At 59.2% G+C, this 18,686-nt stretch overlaps 1 protein-coding gene across 1 annotated transcript in view; it reads right to left on the bottom strand.

The window, feature by feature from the left end:
- The window catches only part of FAM102A (family with sequence similarity 102 member A), a 39,405-nt gene extending 20,823 nt beyond the window's left edge, over positions 1-18,582 (bottom strand). Inside the window, exon 1 of the mRNA XM_008049619.1 lies at positions 18,363-18,582. Coding sequence (XP_008047810.1) covers positions 18,363-18,508 — 146 coding nt within the window. The 5' untranslated portion in view covers positions 18,509-18,582. The remainder of the gene's footprint in view (positions 1-18,362) is intronic.
- Positions 18,583-18,686: the final 104 nt, after the last annotated feature.

Genomic DNA, 18,686 nt, shown 5'->3' on the forward strand with positions numbered 1-18,686 from the left:
AGGTGGGTCTTGAACCCGCGGGCTCAGGCAATCCACTCACCTCGGCCTCCCAAAGCACGGGATTACAGGCTGAGCCACCGAGCCCGGCATGGATTTTGTTTTAAAGCACACTTAAGTGAAGGTTATTAACTCTTCTGGGAGTCCTGGAGATTGCAATGTGGTCAGAGACAGAAAGGCCACTCTAGGAAATACCCCACTTTAGTCCTTGGAAGGCCCCGGAAGGGTGCTAAGAACCCTGAAAACCAAGCGCCACCCATGGCCAGCCATGACCCTGACGGGCTGTGGGTGCCAGGAGGACAGGGCCTGGCTGCCAGGCACCGTGTGCAGCAGCCCTGCATACATCCCCAGTGACCAGACTGGAGGCACAGCGAGCTGCCTGTCTCGGGGAAAGGGAAAGTATGAAAGAAGCCATGAAGAACGCTTATCAATACAATGCTTACTCCAAAAACATGAGACCGCACCCCTCCTGCCTGCCCTGCTCATGAGGTCAGGACCGGGCAGGAGAATCGAAACGTAAATGTGGCAAAACCAAGACCAGAGAAAGAGCAGCTTTAACCCAGGATGACCCAGAGCCCTGGTCTCTGGGCTCCCTGGCCACGTGGTTCATTCACACTGGCATGAAGGGAGAGTCTTCAGAAGGCAAGCAGAGCACTCAGAACAGGTCTGACCAAGGTAGGGATGTAGGCTTACCAGGGCCACTTTCTTCTAGAAATTGTTTCCAGAATTGAAATTCAAGTTGAAAATGAGAACAGGCCTGGGTCAGGAAGGCTGGAACAGGCGGAAGGGACTTGAACCCTCAGCCACCTGGCTCAACGCCTGGGCACACACGTGCCCTCCCAGGCACCACCAGGCACCCACGCAGTACGTGAGACCCGCTGGGCGACTGGGTGCCCCTTGGGAAGAGAGGATGCTGGCCAGCCCTTCCCAGCTCCAGTTTCAGGGCATGCTTCCCTGCTTCCCGCTGCCAGGGACAGGTAATTACAGAGACTGGGTTTCATTTTTAGCTTTAAGATATACAATTAGACATGCAAATCTCAGCAACGCAGGGCAAGCCCTCCACCCACTATACCGCCGTAGCCATGGCTGTGGGAAATTCAGCTATTTTGGGGCTGTCCTGAAATAGACACACCCCCCGGGCAGGTGTCCTCAGTCAGGCAGAAGAACTCCCGGGAAGGCCAGTCCAAAACATAACCACCCGCGGCCTATCCCAGGAAGCTGATCAGACAGTGTGGGGAGACACAGGGACCTGTGTCCCAAATCCCAGTCAGGCCTCCCTGACACATCCACACAGGCTGACCACAGCGCTGGTGCGGGTGTGGGACACAAGTGAGCAGAACTCCTGGAGGAGCCCAGCTGTGGGGAAGTGCCACACAGGAAGTGGCCAGCAAGTGCCACCAGACTCTGAAGCAGCAGAGGAGGCCGTGGGAGCACTGGGGAGAACAGGCACCTGGACTGGACAGGGGCAGGAATCAGAAGGCTCCCCGCTGGGGAAGTCAGAGCCGGGACTCAAGGCTGAGGTCAGCTGGGTGAGGATCTGGGGAGAAGGATGTCCTGGGCAGTGAGGACAGCACACTGCCTGTGTCCTGGAAGACACAGGCAGGAAGGGGCTCCCCGGAGAGGCAGGAGAAGGGCAGGACAGTGAGGGTGGGGCCGCTCACGGAGCCCCGCTCAGCAAGTCAACTTATTCGTCTGTAGAAGGGTGATCCGCCCACCGCATGGGCCACCCGGACGACTCTGGTGCCACAGCTCCTTTCTCCTCTGCTCAGCCAGCAGGAGAGCGCGTAGAACTCTGCCTGTAGGCATCGGTATGGCCACGAGTTCCTAGCGTCTGCCCCACTGTGTATCAGGGAACCAAGAAGGGCAGTCAGCTGCCATCGGGTCCTATGCAGATGGGGACCACAGCCCCTCCTTGTCACCTGTCTACCCAGAGTCCAGAACAGGGCCGGGTGCCATTCTGTCCTCCCTCTGGTGTCTGGCCCCCTCAGCCGCATCTTTAATCAATCCATGGGAAAAACAATCGCTGTGCATTGAACTTGTTCTGTAGGACGAGCGAATATTCACGACCAACAGAATTCTACCACAGTCCCATGAGGTGCCAGAACACTCCCATTTAATGGAGAAAGAAACTGAGGTCTGGAGGGATGGGACAGGCCTGAAGTCTGGCCCGAGGCAGCCTGTCAGTAAGACCAACCTTCACCCCTTCCCCAAGCTGCTCCCCTCAAAAAGCAGGAAGGTAGGTGAACGCTCTGGGCAAGAGGAACACTGCCCCCAGACTCCCAGCAACTGGCAGCTGACGGACAGGCCAGGCCTCGGAGGCTGTGAAGGGCCACAAGCCAGGCTGAGTGCGCCACTGTCCTCCACTAGGTGGAGGATGGTGAAATCCAGGGCTCCCGGCAGGAGCCGGAAGCTGAGCTCCCAGGTTCCCCAAGGTGGGCTTGCTGCCACCTCCCTAGCACCGCCTGGGCCTGGCGCGGCATCTCGGCCCAGTCAGTGCAACAAGATCCCAAAGCTGTGGCCACCCAGGTTTCCATCACTAGGGAGACAGGGCAGAGCCACAGTGCTGGGGGAGCCTCTCCTGGCCACAGGCTGCCAGGCCCCCGGGGTGACCACGCACAGGGACCAGAGGGCCCATCGGAGCCTCATCCGCGCATCAGAGCGCGGGTGCATGCCTGGCCAGCAACTGTCACAGGAGAGAGTCAGGGAAAGAAACCCCAGATACCAGTGGGGCGGCCCAGCCCTGTGACAGGGCCACAGCATGCAGCTCCAGCATGACCTCACGCCCACCTTCAGCACTTCACCCTTCTGGGCACGTATCAGAGATATGCGTCTCATTGCCGAGGGGCGCCCAGCATGGAGCCCCAGCCTGGTGGGGCAGGTTCTCAGCCTCACCAGCAAAGGGAGGGGTGTGGGGCCTGGCAGGACAGGCGTCCTCAGATGAAGATCTCCACCAGCTCGTCACAAGTGAAGATTCCCAGCAGGCCCCGCCAGACTGCAGACTCGGCGGACTGGGCTGCTCTTGGTGGGGGCTGCCCTGCGCACTGCAGGCTGTCTAGCAGCACCCTGCCAGCAGCACGACCCCACGTGGGATTGCCAAAACGTCTCCAGACAGTGCCAGATCACCCCTGCTGAGAAGCACGCTACAGGCCTTCAAAGAGCAGTCCAAGCGGGCTGCCAGGTGATCCTGCTACAGAACTGGGCATCCAGCCAAGGGACAGCCCAGCGGGGAGACGTGTGGGGCCCCGCTGTGCTCTGGGTTTCTGGGACGGCAGCCCGGATTCCTTCCATTCACCCCACAACAAGAGGCGCACGTGAGCCCCACCCTGCCGTCCTCCTCGGCCACACCCACTCCTGTGGGGCCTGCTCTCCCAGGCCTTGACCAGGTTCCTGGAGGAGCAGCTTGCAGCGACGCAGTCAAGGCTCCCGGCTGATGAAACCTAGCCCAAGGCCCGAGAGCAGACGTCTAATAAGGAAACAACTTAAATCAACAACATCTGCCTGTGCTTCCCCAAAGAGAGGAAAGCACGGCCGTCTGGGGAGGGGCCTGGCCCAGGGACCAGCAAGGCATCTGTGCAGGGGCTGAAGAGCCAGCGTGGCAGCCCAGACAATGTGGCTCCTGCCAGAAGCGCAGGGGAAGCAACTCACAGGCCTGGCATAACCAGCCTCTCCTCCCACAGTGAGGCCACAAGAAGTTCCTAGAAGCCAAGCCACTCTGCCTGACACTGGAGTGCTCCGGGGAGCCACCTGGCAGCCCAAGACGCCTTCCTCACTCCCCTGCCAAAGAGAATGCTACACGTGGCTGGGGACTGGCAGGGTTGGCAGTGGAGGCTGGCGTCAACCAGCGACCCAAACAAGCAGGCCGGCCAACCCGCTGGGACATCGGAGACTCCAAGATGGAAAAGGAGTGGGGACAGCCAGGTCACTCAGGCTTACTGGGGTAGAGCCAGGGTTAAAAGATTCTGAAGTTAGACACACTTGGGTTTGCATCCTGCCGCTCAGTAGGCAAGTACACTTGACACTGGGTTTCACAAAACCCTACACAAACTGGGTGCAGTGGTATCTCAGATCTCAGGGTCTGCCCACAGAGCCCAGGAGTTCAAGACCAGCCAGGGCAACATAGTAAACCCTCATCTCAAAAAAAAAAAAAATCCCATGCAGGCAGGTGCAGGTATCCCTGTTTCATGGACACAGGCAAGTGGCCACCCTGCTTTGCTTCTGCAACCAGCCAGGTTGTGCAGGTGGCTCGAACTACTGCCAGGCGAACACCTTGTGAGTGACACCCTCAGTCGATGCCAACCGTCACCCTCTCTTGCTCTTACAGCCCAAGAGCGAGCAGGCTGTCGAAGGGATCCAAAGGACACTGTTGGCCCTGACCAAGTGCTGGTCCATGCACACTGCAGAGAGCTGGGAAAAGGTGCCCTGCACCCAGCGCAGAAGCGGGTGGCCCGCATTTCCAGGCCCCCCTTCAGAAGCCTACCCCACCTTCTGATCTTGCAGGATCCCAATCTGCCAGGATAGCACAGCCTCTCTCAGGGGACTCTGGCATGAGCATCCAGCACGCCAGCAACACGACCCTGTGCTCTGTGGGCAGACCCTTCACTGAGAATCTCAGTACCAGGGAAGAGGAGGCTCTGAGACCAGATTTACGCTGAAGGAGAGACAATTATTGGGTCAAAGCATGGATTAATGAGGTGTGGTTCTGGACCAAGCCTGTCAAGAACTGCTAGTGTTGGGGACCAAGTTAGGTCAATCCAGGGTTGAAGGGAGAAGTGGGAAAATGCTCCCTAGCAGGCAGGCCCTGCCAAGTTTCTAAGAGCAGCCTCCCACCTCCTGAACACCTGCTACACGTCGGGTGCTGAGACAAGCTGACCAACCCCAACCCTGGATCAATCCACGCCTCTGTCATTCACTGACTCTGACTCCACACTTGTTTACTGAGCACTTGCTATGAGCCAGGCCTGCGTGGGACACTGGGGATATACCTAAACAAGCCGGCTTGGGTCCTGCCTGCATCCATGATGGGTATGGCCACCCTCACCCAGGTCTCACTGTGATGTGCTTGACCTCCGGGATCCACAGCTGAGCCCTAGGAGATGGGTTCCATTGTCCCTACCATCCTTGTCACAGGCAAGAAACCGAGGCCCAAAGCAGGCACAACCCGTCCAAAGTCTCCCTGTCAGGAGGGGGCTGTGATCTGAACTCACAGCAGTCTGACCCCAAGCTGGGCTCCCATGCCAGGGCTGGGCGAGGATGGAGGCCCCAGAAATTCCAGTCCAGAAGACACAGCCGGCACTGGGCTGTGGCAGCAACTTCCCCTCCCCAGGACCCATGGCCACAGCCAACACAGAGGGCTGGTTGCACTCAGGGGACTTCCCCTCCTGTGCCTGCCAGACTCCCAGCAGGCCTGCCCGTGAGCATGGGGAAGCAGAAAGACCGGGGCTCGAGGCCAGACTCCGCCTTGACCACTGGACACCTGGCCTCACTGGGCCTGTCACCGCCCAGATCCTGTCTCACAAGCTGCCATAGGGCCCGGCACACACACAGAGGGCACCCACAATGAATGGGACTAGACCCAAGAAATAACTGCAGGAGGGACCCCAAGCTCTCCTCTAGCCGACGGTCAGCAAGAGGTCAGGCATGCAGAGCCCCTGATCCAGCTCCCATCCCCTTCTCCACCCCAGGACCATGAATCAGCACGTTTCCCCAGGTCACTTTTTTTAGACAAGGTCTCACGGTTTTGCCCAGGTTGGTCCCAAATTCCTGGGCTCAAACGATCCTCCCACCCCAGCCTCCAGAGGGGCTGGGACCACAGGCGTGAGCCACTGTGTCCAGCTTCCCCAGGTCTTACACTCGGCGAGGACGTTCAAGGAGGTGGATCATTAGGTGGCCTAGGCATGCCTGAGCTGCTCCTGGCTGACTCACTCCTGGGTGGGGTTTAATTCACTGGAGGAGGCAGGAAAGAGACAGGAGGGAGGATCTCCCATCCCTGGGACCCAGTTCCTCGAACAAGTCTGGACTCGACTCATGGGGCCGCCTCTGTCCTCTGAACCCCCACCCTCTGTTCAAGCCCATCCAAGGGCACCCTCTACACCCTGCAGGCTTCCGCTTCCGGGCCCGGCTCCTATGCTCCTGCCTCGGAACCTCTGTGCCGTCCCCTGTCCTGCGGATGGTGCTGGGCACACAGCAGGTCGCTAAGTCCAAAATGACTGACGGGCGCCCTTCACAATCCTGCTCCCACAAGGGCTGCCCCACCTCCGGGAAGGGGCTTCCCAGCTTGGGTCAGGCCTCATTCCCTGCAGAGTCCAAGGGGCCAGGGCTCATCGCCACCGCTAGATCTGCCACCTGGGTGTTCCCACTGTACCATGCAGTATTTCCTGTGGCTCCCTGTCCCTCTGAGGCGACAGGGGGATAATCAGAAACCATTTCACCAGGGTTCCTCTTCCTCCCAGCCCAACACAGATTCAACCTTTTTTCCCAGCAGTCTTCTGCAGCTCCCCGAGATTCCAGCCACAGGACCAAGGGCTCAGGGGCAGGAGGACCACAAGGCCCCGACTCACCGGACTGCACCTCCCCCAACACCTGATTCTCCGCAGACTCATGGACCAACCTCAGATCCATCCACACCACCATCATTCACTGACTCTGCACACGCTTACTGAGCACTCGCTACGAGCCAGGCCTGCATGGGACAGGGGGCTACATCCCAACAAGCCGGCCGGTCTTCCTACCTCCCCAGCGGGTGTGGCCATGCTCACCAGGTCCAGCTGTGATGCTTCTCCCTGCCGACACAAAACCCTTAGGAGCTCCTGCAGCCCAGGTCGGGTCGCAAAGCGAGGGTTCAGGGCCAGGGCAGGTGTGGTGGTGATGCCCCCTCCCCCACCGAGCTCAGCCCTCCCCTGGAGATGGATGTGCCTAACAGTCTCCCTGGCTTGAGGGCAGTGACCTGGTTCTAACCACAAATGTTTGCTCCGCAGGAAGAGAAGAAGGGAAACAGTGACAAGGAGGGAGGGGGGAACGTGGACCTTCCCTTTTTGCTCCTGCCCCGGGCCCTTCCAATAATTGCCCTGGATTAATGCCAACACTGCCAGCTTTTTCTGGGCCTGTGTTACATGCCAGGAGCTATGATGCACACACAAGAGGCATAAGCCCATTTCACCCAAGCATCAGAAGAGCTTATTACCCCATTTCACAGATGAGGAAAGCAAGGCTCAGAGAGATCCAGTGGGTTGGCAGGCTTGGGAGCCCGCTCTTCCTCTGAACTGCCAAGCCCCAATGCCCTCCAGGCTCTGCTGGGGCTGCAGGAGGAAAGAGAAGACTGTTCACAGCTACCAAGGTGTGGACACAGGGCGATGGTTATCAGGGAGGAGTTTTCCCACCAGAGAGCTGGGGTAAAACCTGAGGACCTCCCCCAGGCTTCCAGGCACCCCAAAAGGTGTCTCAGTTTTATCTAGAGGACTTTGGCATTCACCTAGTGCCACTCAAAGATGTGGGCATTTCAAGGCTTGTTTCTGGCAAAGACATGCAGAATCTGCAGATTCTCAGAGAGAAGCCAGTCCCGGGAAGCTGAACACCACAGGCCCCTAGAAGCCCCTTCCAGGTAGGACTGCCACCCAACAAAGACACCATCGCCCTGACTCATATCAGAGCACTTCTGAGCCTTATATAAATGCCATCGTCCACCTGTCTTAGTGCCCTTTGCTGGGCGCTGGATGCAAGGCTGGTTCTGGCTGTGAGAAGCGGCAGCAGGTTCCTCCCCCGCACCGCATGGCAGGCCTCAAGTTGTGTTTTGAACCGTCCCATGATGACAGGTGCAAAGCCATCCTTCTCAGCTGACAGTCACCTGCTCGCTGTAGCCTGGAGCCTCGGTCAAGCCCATCACTGCCCTTGCTGGTTCTGACATGCCTATCTGACTCGGAACCACACCCTCTGTGGACATAGCCCACGCCCCTCCCCATGATCGCCCCCACCCGAAGGCCCCCGAAGGCCCCTGATTCTCCCCTGATGGGCACGCCTGGCCCTGCCACCCCTCTCCTGGGCTGCTCTTCTACACCCACCTGGGTCGGAGCCCAGCCTCCTTTCCTCAGGGCCCAGGCCACAGCACTGATTGGTGCACCTTCCCCCAGATGGGGCCCTGCCTCAGTTCCACATGCAGAAGGTACCCAGAAAGGGTCACAGAGTGACTGGGTGGGCGATGAGGGAGCGGGGAGCCACAGGTGTGCTCCCCCAAACGTCTGCAGAGTCCAGAGTCTAGATGCTAACAGAGGAAGTGGTGGGCAGGGAGGGGACCCCACTTCCGCCACCCAGAGCACCAGGTTGTGCACCTCCTCCCTTGGCAGGGCCAGTCTTTAGCTGCCAGGTGCTGAGCCTGCGCTGAGCAAGTGGCCCGCCTGCTCCCATGTGGGCACCCCCATCTGATGAAGGAAGAAGCTGAGGCTGAGAGGACAAGGCCCTCAGCCATGGTCACAGGGCAGCTGAGCAGCTGCCAAGGTCTAACTGCAGAGCTCAGAGGCAGGCTCAGTCCCTTCTGATGCGCATCCTACCCCCAGCAGAGGGGTCCACCCAACAGCCAGCATGTCCCATCAAGGCCTCTCAGTTGCAGCCTCTGAGCCCCTGGCAGCACCCAGCTGCCTGGCATGCAGGCGAGGGCCGCTCCTGACACAGACTGACACCCGGGGCATGTGGGGGGATGGGAGGTGAGCTGGGTCCAGCATCTGGCAGTGGCCACCATGGGGTTCAGCACCAGCACTCACAGTGGTTCAGAGCCAGAGGAGAAAAGTCCCAGCACCAGGGCAGCACCAAGCCCCAGCACTGAGAGGCAGCAAAGGCCACTTCTGCCCACTGCGGGCCACGTCTGGGAGAGGTGCTAGAGCCACGGAAGGATCGCAGTGCCCTGAGATGAGGGCCCACAGCGAGTGAGCAAGGCCAAACGAGGCCAGGAGAGGCTTCCTGGAGAAGGTGGCTCTTGGGCTGAGCAGGAGTTCATGAGTGGAGGAAGGGAGACAGGGAGCTCGAGGAAAGGGCACGGAGACCAGAAGGGCCAGGAAAAGCGGGAGCTACAGGAAGCCGGAGTGACAGGGCCTCCTGCCCAGGGGCCCGGGCTGTCTCACCAGTCCCCTGCCGGCCAGCAGCCTGACAGAATCTGTGGGAGCTGTGCTGCGGAGGCTGTCTTCTGCCCGCCAGAGTGGGTCCCAAGGGGCTGAGCCCAGGGCCCTTCCCTCAGCCCCACCCGGCAGGAGCCCTCCAGCTCGCATTGGCTCCCTCCCCAGGGGCAGGCGAAGGCCAACAGGGACAAGCAAGCATGCAGAGCAGACACCAGGTGCGCTCCCCACCTGCTCCCCTCTGGGAGTCCGGAACGGGAAGCACCCCCTCTTACAGCACCCATCAGTCCCGGCCCACAGGGGAGTGCCACCTGCCACAGAGGTGCGAACGGGGTGCACCATCTGGCCACGGCCAGGACTGAGTCCGGGGATAGGACAGGCTGCAGCATATACAGTGTGTCCACCGAGCGCTGGGAGTTGAGCCAGATGCTGACAAGCATCATCTCACCTGCCTCCCAGAAGATGGGGGGCAAGCACCAGGAGGCACCCACCTCCTGCTTCCTGGGAGGGTGACTGAGGTGCAGGGCCTAAGTCCCTCACCCCAGGTCACATAGGCAGCATGTGGCAGAGGCAAGACAGAATGTCTCCCCTGGCCTGGGAAGGGGAGGGGAGGTAGAGCCAAGCAGGAGAAAGCCTCTGGCAGAGCTCTTCTTCCAACCAACACGAGCTGGCTGCAGGCTGGAGCTCTCAGGCAGCATCTGGGCAGGATGGGGTGCAGGCAGCTTCAGGCCTGCGTGTGACAGCTCTTATAGCCCTGGGCGCCAAAAGAGGCTCAGGGCAAAGACCACAAGTTTTCAACCACAGCTCCATGCAGACCAAGCACAGTCATGGGCTGGGCAGCTGCAGGTCTTACGTACCAAGCCACCAACAGCAGCCTGGCCTCATGGGAGCCAGCAGGCCCAGGGGTGGCTGGCAGGCTACAGAGCACATCTAGAGTCCTGAGGGCAGGCCTGGTGGCCTTACAATCCAAAGCATTTGCCAGGGGAGGTAGATCACAAAGAGCAACACTGTCTCCCCATTCTGGGGTTGGTTCCAGGTCTCTTTCTAAGCAAACTGTTGTCTCTCCCCTGCTTAAACCTTCCTTAAGCCCATGCCTCCCCGATGAGATGAGGATAAATCTCAACTGGTGGCCACGGGTATTACTGCCTGTCCCAGGCAGCAGGGAAGTGACTGTAGGGTCAGCACAGGGCAGTCACCAGACGCCACACACCAAGTCCCTAGGATGGACTGAGGCTCATTGCCAGCCGCCATCCCAAGGCAAGCAGGGCCCCCCAAGTGCAAATCAGGACTGCCAGGTACTGAAAAAACAGGGTTCAAAGGCACTGGGGGGAGAAGACGTGGTGGCTGACAGCTGCAATCTCAGCACTTTAGGAGATGAAGGTGGAGGACTGCTTGAGCCCAGGAGTTCGAGACCAGCCTAGGCAACACAGCAAAATCTCATCTCTACCAAAAAAGTCAAAAATTAGCTGGGTGAGGTGGTGCATGCCTGTAGTCTCAGCTACTCAGGGGGCTGAGGCGGGAGGATCGTCTGAGCCCAGGAGGTCGAGGCTTCAGTGAGCCGTGATTGTGCTATTGCACTGGGCAACAAAATGAGACCCCCAACTAAAAAAAAAAAAACAAAGGCACTCAGGGCCACCGGCCACCCTCAGGGCAAGCAGGGCCCACAGGCACCTGATGTTGTGGTTGCTGCTGAGAAGCCCTGGCCAAGAGCAGTTCCCAGGACAGAGCTTGAAGTGAGAAGCAGGCCTCGGGGAACAGCCTGGCTCCACAGAACCAGGTCATCTCAGGTCAGGGCTGCTGCCAGGCTGGCGGGCAAGGCAACAGGGGCTGCCAGGGTGGCACCTGCCAATGGTGTGCCCGCTGGCAGCAAAGGCCAGGTCCAAGCCGCAGAAACCAAGGCCGGACACAGGCAGGCCAGCTTCAGGCTTCCCCCAGCCATGGGCAGCTAGTCTGACCTCACAGGAGCCAGCAGCTGGCCTGGTACCACAGCCTGGCCTTGCCTATTTCTCGTGCCAGTAGGGCTTCTCCCCACAGACCCCTCTGCCGCTGCTGCCCCCAGCCTGCACACAGAGGGCCTTCCACAGGTGGCTGGGGTCAGGCTGGCCTAAGTGAAACCAAGGGGGCAGACCACACTGGGGATCCAAGGACATGCATGCTGTAAAGGGAGTGTGAGGAGGCAGCCCACGAGGAGAAGCCGCGACGGGGCCCCTTGACCAAGTTCTGTCACACAGCACTGTCGTCAGACCTTCCAGCTTAAAGGAAACTGAAAGTCCAGATTTTTATGTGATCAAAAACTCCTGGAACCAGCCGGCGGAGTGCAGTGGTACAATCATAGCTTACGACTGCCTCAGGTTTCTGGGTTCAGATACTCCTTCCACCTCAGCCTCGCAAGTAGCTGGGACCAAGGCACTTCAGTCTGGGTGACAGAGTGAGATCCTGACTCAAAAAAACCTACAACTTTTGATATTCGGAAAACTTTCCAAAATCAAAATTTCAAGTTCTGAACTCGGTCTTTTTGATCTCATTAATTTTTATATGTTAGATTTCTTGAAATCCAAAAAATACATATTTGGGTAATTGGCATATTAAAAATCATACAGGAAACATTGTCAAATATAAAAGGATGTTTAACTTTTCTTGGACTATAATTACATGTGTTATTAGAATGTACTGCAAATTTGTATGACAATTGACACACTTAAATATATGTTATCAGTAATAATAATCATTATGTTAAGTTGTTGTATGCCACAGAAATAACTAAATTTTCTTGTCAATTGTTTCTCTGGCCAACAACAACAAAAAAACTACTGGCCCTAGACTGGGCAACATAGGAAGGCCTCATTTCTGCAAAAAATATAAAAATTAGCCAGGTGTAGTGGTACACACCTATAGTCCCAGTTACTCAGAGGGACTGCCTAAGCCCAGGAGCTTGAGCCTGCAGCAAGCTATGATTGATCCACTGCGTTCCAGCCTGCATGACAGAGCGAGACCCCAGCTCTTAAAAATGTTTTTGTTTTAGTGACTGGAGCACTGCAGGGGTCGACAAACCCTGGCTCTACTTGGCCACTGTGCACCAAGCCCTTCCCTAAACATCCTCTTCTAACACCCACTGAGCACCAGGGTGATGCCAGGCCTTTAGGCCAAGGAAGCCCACTTGTCCACTCTGCCTGCCGACCCTCTCTCCAGTCTGCCCACTCCTCCACCTGCCACTGCTCAGCCAAGGAGGCCAGCCTGCCTGCCAACTAACTCCCCTGTCCCTCCCTGGGCGCAGGTCAGACCCCCTCACACCTTCTCCCTGGGCAGCCAAGAGTCATCAACTCTAGCAGGCAAGCAGGCCACGTGGCTCCCCCGCCCTGGGCAGGACTCTCGAGGCCGGGAACAGGCCAGTCGGCATATGCCAACTCCATCTACTCATGCCCCCTTGCCCCTCCCCATACCCCAACCAACGCCAGCCCCTCACCGGGACCACAGGGAACAAGCGCCTGTGGCCAGGCCTCTACTCCAGGGGCAGACAGCACTTTTCTAGTCCACTGCCCCTGGGCCTTCAAGGTCCCAAGAAGGGTCGCTTCCTTAGGGAAGCCCTTCCTATCTGGATGAAGGGGGCCCCATGTGGGCAAGGGCCACGCCCAGCCTCGAGGGGGGCCCCCCAGTCAACACCTGTCAAGTAGCTGCCCGGACGGAAATGCCTCCGGGGGGGTCTCCTGGGGTCTGATGGGCCCAGGAGCACCTGCTCCAGACCTGCCAGATGCTGAAGTTTCCATGATGCCCACCAGGATCCCTGATCCCACCTAACCAGGAGCCCCATGGGAGCAGGCCTGTGTGGTCTCATTCACCTCCAGAGGCCAGGACCAGGTGGGGCCCAGTGAGAGCAGAACAGGAGCGAGGGCCTGCACCTGCTCCTCCCTCCCCGGTGCGCTCAGCCTCTAGAGTGCCTCTGTGAAGGAAAGTGGACGCCCTGCCCACCCAAGGGGCCCACGGTACCTCCACAGCCCAGCCCCCAGCTCCAAGGGACAGAACTGCGGGTCCACTCCATCTGCCCAACAGCAAGCCTCGCAGGGCGGAGGACTGGAGTGGCATTCCGCAGCCTTTTCCCAGGAGGGCAGGCAAGGGACTGGCCAAGAGTGTGGGAAGCATGAGGAAAGCCAGCCAGCTCACCTCCCCAGGGACGGGGCCTGGTGCAGTCCAGATGCAGCGCCCTCTTCACACTGAGTCCCACACGCCCCTGAGGGTGCTCACCCTGTGGCAGGAGGTCCCGCCCAAGGAAGGTAGGCAGTGCCTGTGTAGCGAGCAGTCACGTGCTCTTTCAACGGCTCCCCAGACAAAAATCCCACCAAAGTCACCTGAGGATCCATGGCTGCCACAAAAGGAAGGCTGGGCCAGGCTCAGTGGCTCAGCCTGTCATCCCAGCACTCTGGGAGGCCGAGGCAAGTGGACTGCCTGAGCCCATGGGTTCAAGACCAGCTCAGGCAACCTGGTGAGACTTCGTCTCTACAATAAATAAAAAATTAGCCTGTTGTGGTGACATATGACTACGGTTTCAGCTACTCGGAAGGCTGCGGCAGAACGATCACCGGCGCTTAGCAGGTCGACATTGGGGTGGCTGTGAGCATGCCACTGCCCTTCGGCCTGGGTGGCAGAGTGAGACTCCAGCTCAAAAAAAAAAAAGGAAGGCTGGGGGTGGAGCCTCTTGGGTCACAGCCTGCCTCTCAGAAGCCTGGCAGGACTGATCAGGAGACCCCAGAGGCACTCCCTCTCCTTCTGGCCCCGCCTGCCTCCCTCGTGCAAAGAGGGGCACTAAGACACAGAGGACAGAGGTTAAGGGCAGCCCAGAGTCCGCCCCGCTATGCCATTAGCGCCTCCTCAGAAGTGGCCTTGCCAGTCATTCCTCTGTGCTGGGCTCAGTTGCCCCCTGTGTCGGCTGAGGAAATGCTCTCTGTCAACAACACAGCAAGAGAGCCCATGCAGTGGGGTAAGTCAGGGTCTCCCTCGCACTCCCTCTCCTGGCACCACCAGCCATGTGCATGGGCAGGTCACAGGAACGGTGCCAGCTGCGAGCAGAGACCTCCTGGGGTGTTCGGGATTCTTCCTGCCTGAGGGCTGCCTTGGACAGCCTGGCTGCTTCCTGACTTGCGAGATTTGGCTGGGACCTCTGCATCCCTCTCGGAACCCCAGGGGAAACCCTTCCAGATGCCATGTGGATACGCCCACAGGGAGGCCTCTGGGCAGAGACCTCGGCAAATGCTCACTGTGCCACGGTGCCAGCCTGGCCCAGCCCCAAGTCCCTGACAGTGACTTCAGCCCTGCCTTATGGTCCTGGGACTCTTTTCCTTGGACCCCACAAGACCTGGCAGGGTATCTCCTAATTACCCAGCTCTGGACTTTCTCGCCCCACCTGATCCACTGAAAGGAACTTTTTACAGACGCCTGGGGATGTCACAGGGTGCAACCCATCGCCATCGAGGCGGGATAGGGCTCTGGAGTTGAACCTGCTCAAATTAAAAACACATCTCTGCTACTCCCTGCGGAGCAGCACAGCCCAGTCACTGCAGGGTCCTGACCCCATTTCCTCATCTGGGAGTGGGGTAATGCCATCAGTCCATGGGGGGTGGCAGGGACTGGATGTTCAGCAAGTCCCTGGCATACAATAAGTGTACCATCAAAGGTGGTTTGACCCATAATACAGGCATCAACTTCCCAACTGTCACATGGTGGCACGTGCCTGTAGTCCCCGCTACTTGGGAGGCTGAGGCGGAAGGATCGCCTGCGCCCAGGAGGGCAAGGCTGCAATGAGCTGTGATTATCGTGATCCTGCCACTGCACTCCAGCCTAGGCAACAGAATGAGACCCCGACTCAAAAAAAAAATTCCAAATTGTCGTCTACCACTGGGAGACCTCTGGCACATGGCTTCACCTCTCTGTCCTCAGTGCTTCTCTGGACAGTGGAGAGGATCGATAGAAATACCACTTGCAAGCCGGACTCGGTGGTTCAGCCTGTAATCCCGCGCCTTGGGAGGCTGAGGTGAGTGGACTGCCTGAGCCCACAGGTTCGAGACCCGCCTGGGCAACTTGGTGAGACCTCATCTCTACAATAAATCAAAAAATTAGCCTGGTGTGGTAGCACACACCTGTAGTTTCAGCTACTTGGAAGGCTGAGGCGGAAGGATCGCTGGAGCCCAGCAAGCTGAGGCTGCAGTGGCCGGGAGTCTGGGCAACAGAGACTCCAGCTCAAAAAAAAAAAAAAAGAAATACCACTTGCAAAACACTCAGCACTGTACCTGGCACACAGCACGGGCCCCCAGAACATGGCCACTATGAGGGCTGTTCTCAAGGAGGCTCCAAGAGAGGAGCTGAGGAACAGCCCGACAAACCACCTGTTCTACCTGCTCAAATTAGGTCAGGCGAGCTTTGTACCAGCTGTTGCCAAGGCACCCAAAACACAGGGAAACACTCCAGCTAGGAGGGCGGTGCTGCAGAGGTGGGGCCTTGGTCTGCTTCCTGCTGACACCGCCAGGTCTCTGGGTCATCTCAGGGGTCTTGGGAATAGGGGAACATGCTACTGGATCTGGGCCTAGGATCTAACCAGGTCTAGTCTCCCCAGACCCCCTCCCAAATTAAAAGCAATGGCGCCTTGGCTGCATGGAGGGGCAGGCTGTCAGCCAGGGCATCCAGGTTGCAGACCAGGGTGGGTGAGGTGGGGATGGAGGAAGCAGGGACCCAGGAACCTCCATGTGCTGGGCGAAAATCCAGCAAAAGCCAAAGCGGCTCTCCAGCGGCTTCCGGCTCCAATGTCACCGTCTGCTCTCTCCAGCTGCATCTGCAAGCAGGTCTCCAGCAGCCACTAAGTGCCCAGCTCTGGGGTGGCTCAATGCCACTGCCTTTCTCCTCAGCCCCACTCAGGTTCCATCCAGGGGCCGAGAGCTGGGAAAGATTACCTGGGCTCAGCTGGGTTCAGGGAAACCAAGGCTCCTTGCCAGGGGGAAGAAGGGAAAACAGAGGGGAAATCCAGACCCTGTGGGCTGAGACCTGGAACTTTCCAGACTTTCCCGGACGAGGGCGCAGGTTTAGGGCAATGGAAAGGCCAACAGGCAGGGTGGCAGCGGCTCCAGAGTCGGGAGATCATGCAAGATCTCAGCCTGAGGCTCAGTATCAATTCCTCGGTGAGACCCAAGACCCTGTCCCCACGCCAACTCAAATGCCGGCCCCCCTGCTGAGTCAATACAGGTGGTGAGACCTGGGAGGGGCTGGGGCCTGGGCCCCTCTGCCCACAGTAACCACAGCGACTGCAGCAACCTACCTACACCAGACACAGACACACCCTGGGGCTTTCCCCTCACGACCCTCCAGGCAGGTGTGACTTCCCCACTTCACGGAAGAGAAAACCGAGGCTCAGGAACACAAGAAGGTGGTGGAAGGTGGTGGTTAAAGGCACATCCTGGACAGGTGTGGCGGCTCATGCCAGTGACCCCAGCACTCAGGGAGACAGAGGCGGGAGGACTGCTTGAGCCCAGGAGTTTGAGACCAGCCTGGGCCACACAGGGAGACCCTGTCTCTACAAAAAAAATCAAAAATTGGCCAGGCGCGGCGGCACAGGCCTGCAGTCCCAGCGACTCAGGAGGCTAAAGTGGTAGGATTGCCTGCGCCTGAGCCTGCAGGGAGCCGTGATTGTGCCACTGCACTCCAGCCTGAGCAACAGAGTGAAATCCCTACTCAAAATAAAAACCAAAAATGAAAGAGAAAAGCACATCCTGAGCTTGAATTTGGGCTCCACTACACTAACTCGGGCAGATCACTCCCTCTCTGAACCTCCGTTTCCAGCTCTGCAAAATGGGGACTGACCCTGGGGACCCCACTTGCCCTCCTGCACCGTAGCACAGTCAAGGGTCACGGTGAGTGAGAGGGGCTGGTAGAACGGGAGCGTGGCGGCCACATCGCGCCATCAGAGAGCTCAGGTAACTCGCCCCGTGTCACCAGCCAGGGAGGGGCCGGCTCCAGGCCCCAGCTCTGAGCACAGCCATCTCTCCCAAGCCTCAGGCCTCTGTGGGTGGCCGCAGGTCACAGGCCTCCCAGGCAACCAAGGACGGCCACCGCCCCCGCCACAAGGGGCAGCCCTTGTCCGCATTCCTCAGATAAGCAGCCCCCTGCAGAACAGGGAGCCAGGGCACTGGAAAGACACCCCACCCTGTCCACACCCGAGACTCCTGAATCTGGGCTAGCCAGTGCAGCTCTTCTCCCTGCCCCTCCTCCCGGCAGGGCACTCGGCCTCCAGATTCATCCCACAGGTCTCCAAACCGACCACGTTCAGCCAATCACAGCCTCCTTCGAGGCCCTGGCACGCCGCTTCCTTCCTCTTTGGGGCCTCAGTTTCTCCATCGGTCACACGTCCCCTCTAAGAACAGGGAAGCAGCTCAGGCTGACTGGGCCCACAAGGAGGCTGAGGAGCAAAGAGCAGACCGCGGGGGGGAGCAGCGGGCCCCAGGCGCTGGGCCAGGCCCTGCCCCGCGTTCCAGCACAACTCGGACACAGAGACCTGTGTTAGGCCCACTTTCCAGAAGAGGAAGCGAAGGCCCAGAAAGGAGCAGGACCAGGATCCGCAGCCCCATCTGTGGGACAGCAGGCCAGGACCCTGTGACCCTAGGTGGGCCCAGCCAGTGAGGGACGGCCTGGGAACTCAGTTGCATTCAGCAATAAGCTGGGCAGCTGAACCTGCCAGGATGCGGGGAACACAAAACCAAGCTCAACGGAGCCTCTTTCAGAGAGGGCAGCAGCCCGGCAAGGACATTTGCAATGCAAAGCAGGCCAGCTCCAGCCAGAGGAGGACAGTCACTCCAGGGGGCTGGGTAGGCCAAGATCCAGCCACCTCCTTCCAGCCAGACCTGGGAATGACTGGGAGTCCCAGAGAACCCGTGGCAGGCCCAGGCTCCAAATCCTATGACAGCCCAAGGGGCCGGCTGGCGCAAAGTGGCCTGGAACATCCCTACTCACCCCCTCAAGGCACAAGTCTCCGCCAGGCTCCACATGCCAGCCTGCAGGGACGCTGAAAGGGGAGGCCGCAAGAACAGGCCCCCAGGTACCGGGCCGGTCACCTGCAGACCGGGGAGCCCGGCACGCTGCCAGCTCCCTCGGGCCCAGTCCTGCCGTGCGCAAACGCGCCGCAGACACACGTAATCCCCTGGGTTCTCCCGGCCCCACGGGGTGCTTCCACACTTGCCAGGCGGCCAGATGTGCTCGTCACCCCCCCCGCAGGCGCGACGCCCCGGCTCCTACCTGGACGACAGGCTGACGAAATCCCCGCCGTCCAGCAGCCGGACCTTGCAGAAGAGCACCCCGTTCACGAAGGGGACCGCGGTCAGCTCCTCCAGGGTGAAAGTGGTTTGGAATTTAAACTTCTTCTTCTTCATCAAGAAAGCCATGAGCGAGTTCCCTGAGTCTGAGGCCCCGAGGGCCGAAGCGGGGGCAGGAATCCCCAGGATTCCTTTCCCCGCACCCCCCCAGAGCACCACAGCCCGATCCCGCCCGGACGGCGGCGGGGGCGGCGGAGCGCAGCGATCTAAGCCCGGAGCCCCGGGTCGGGCCGGCCGGCCTCAGCGG

Source organism: Carlito syrichta, unplaced genomic scaffold (assembly GCF_000164805.1).
Source record: "Carlito syrichta isolate Samal-C Ts95f unplaced genomic scaffold, Tarsius_syrichta-2.0.1 Scaffold135850, whole genome shotgun sequence".
NCBI lineage: Eukaryota > Metazoa > Chordata > Mammalia > Primates > Tarsiidae > Carlito > Carlito syrichta.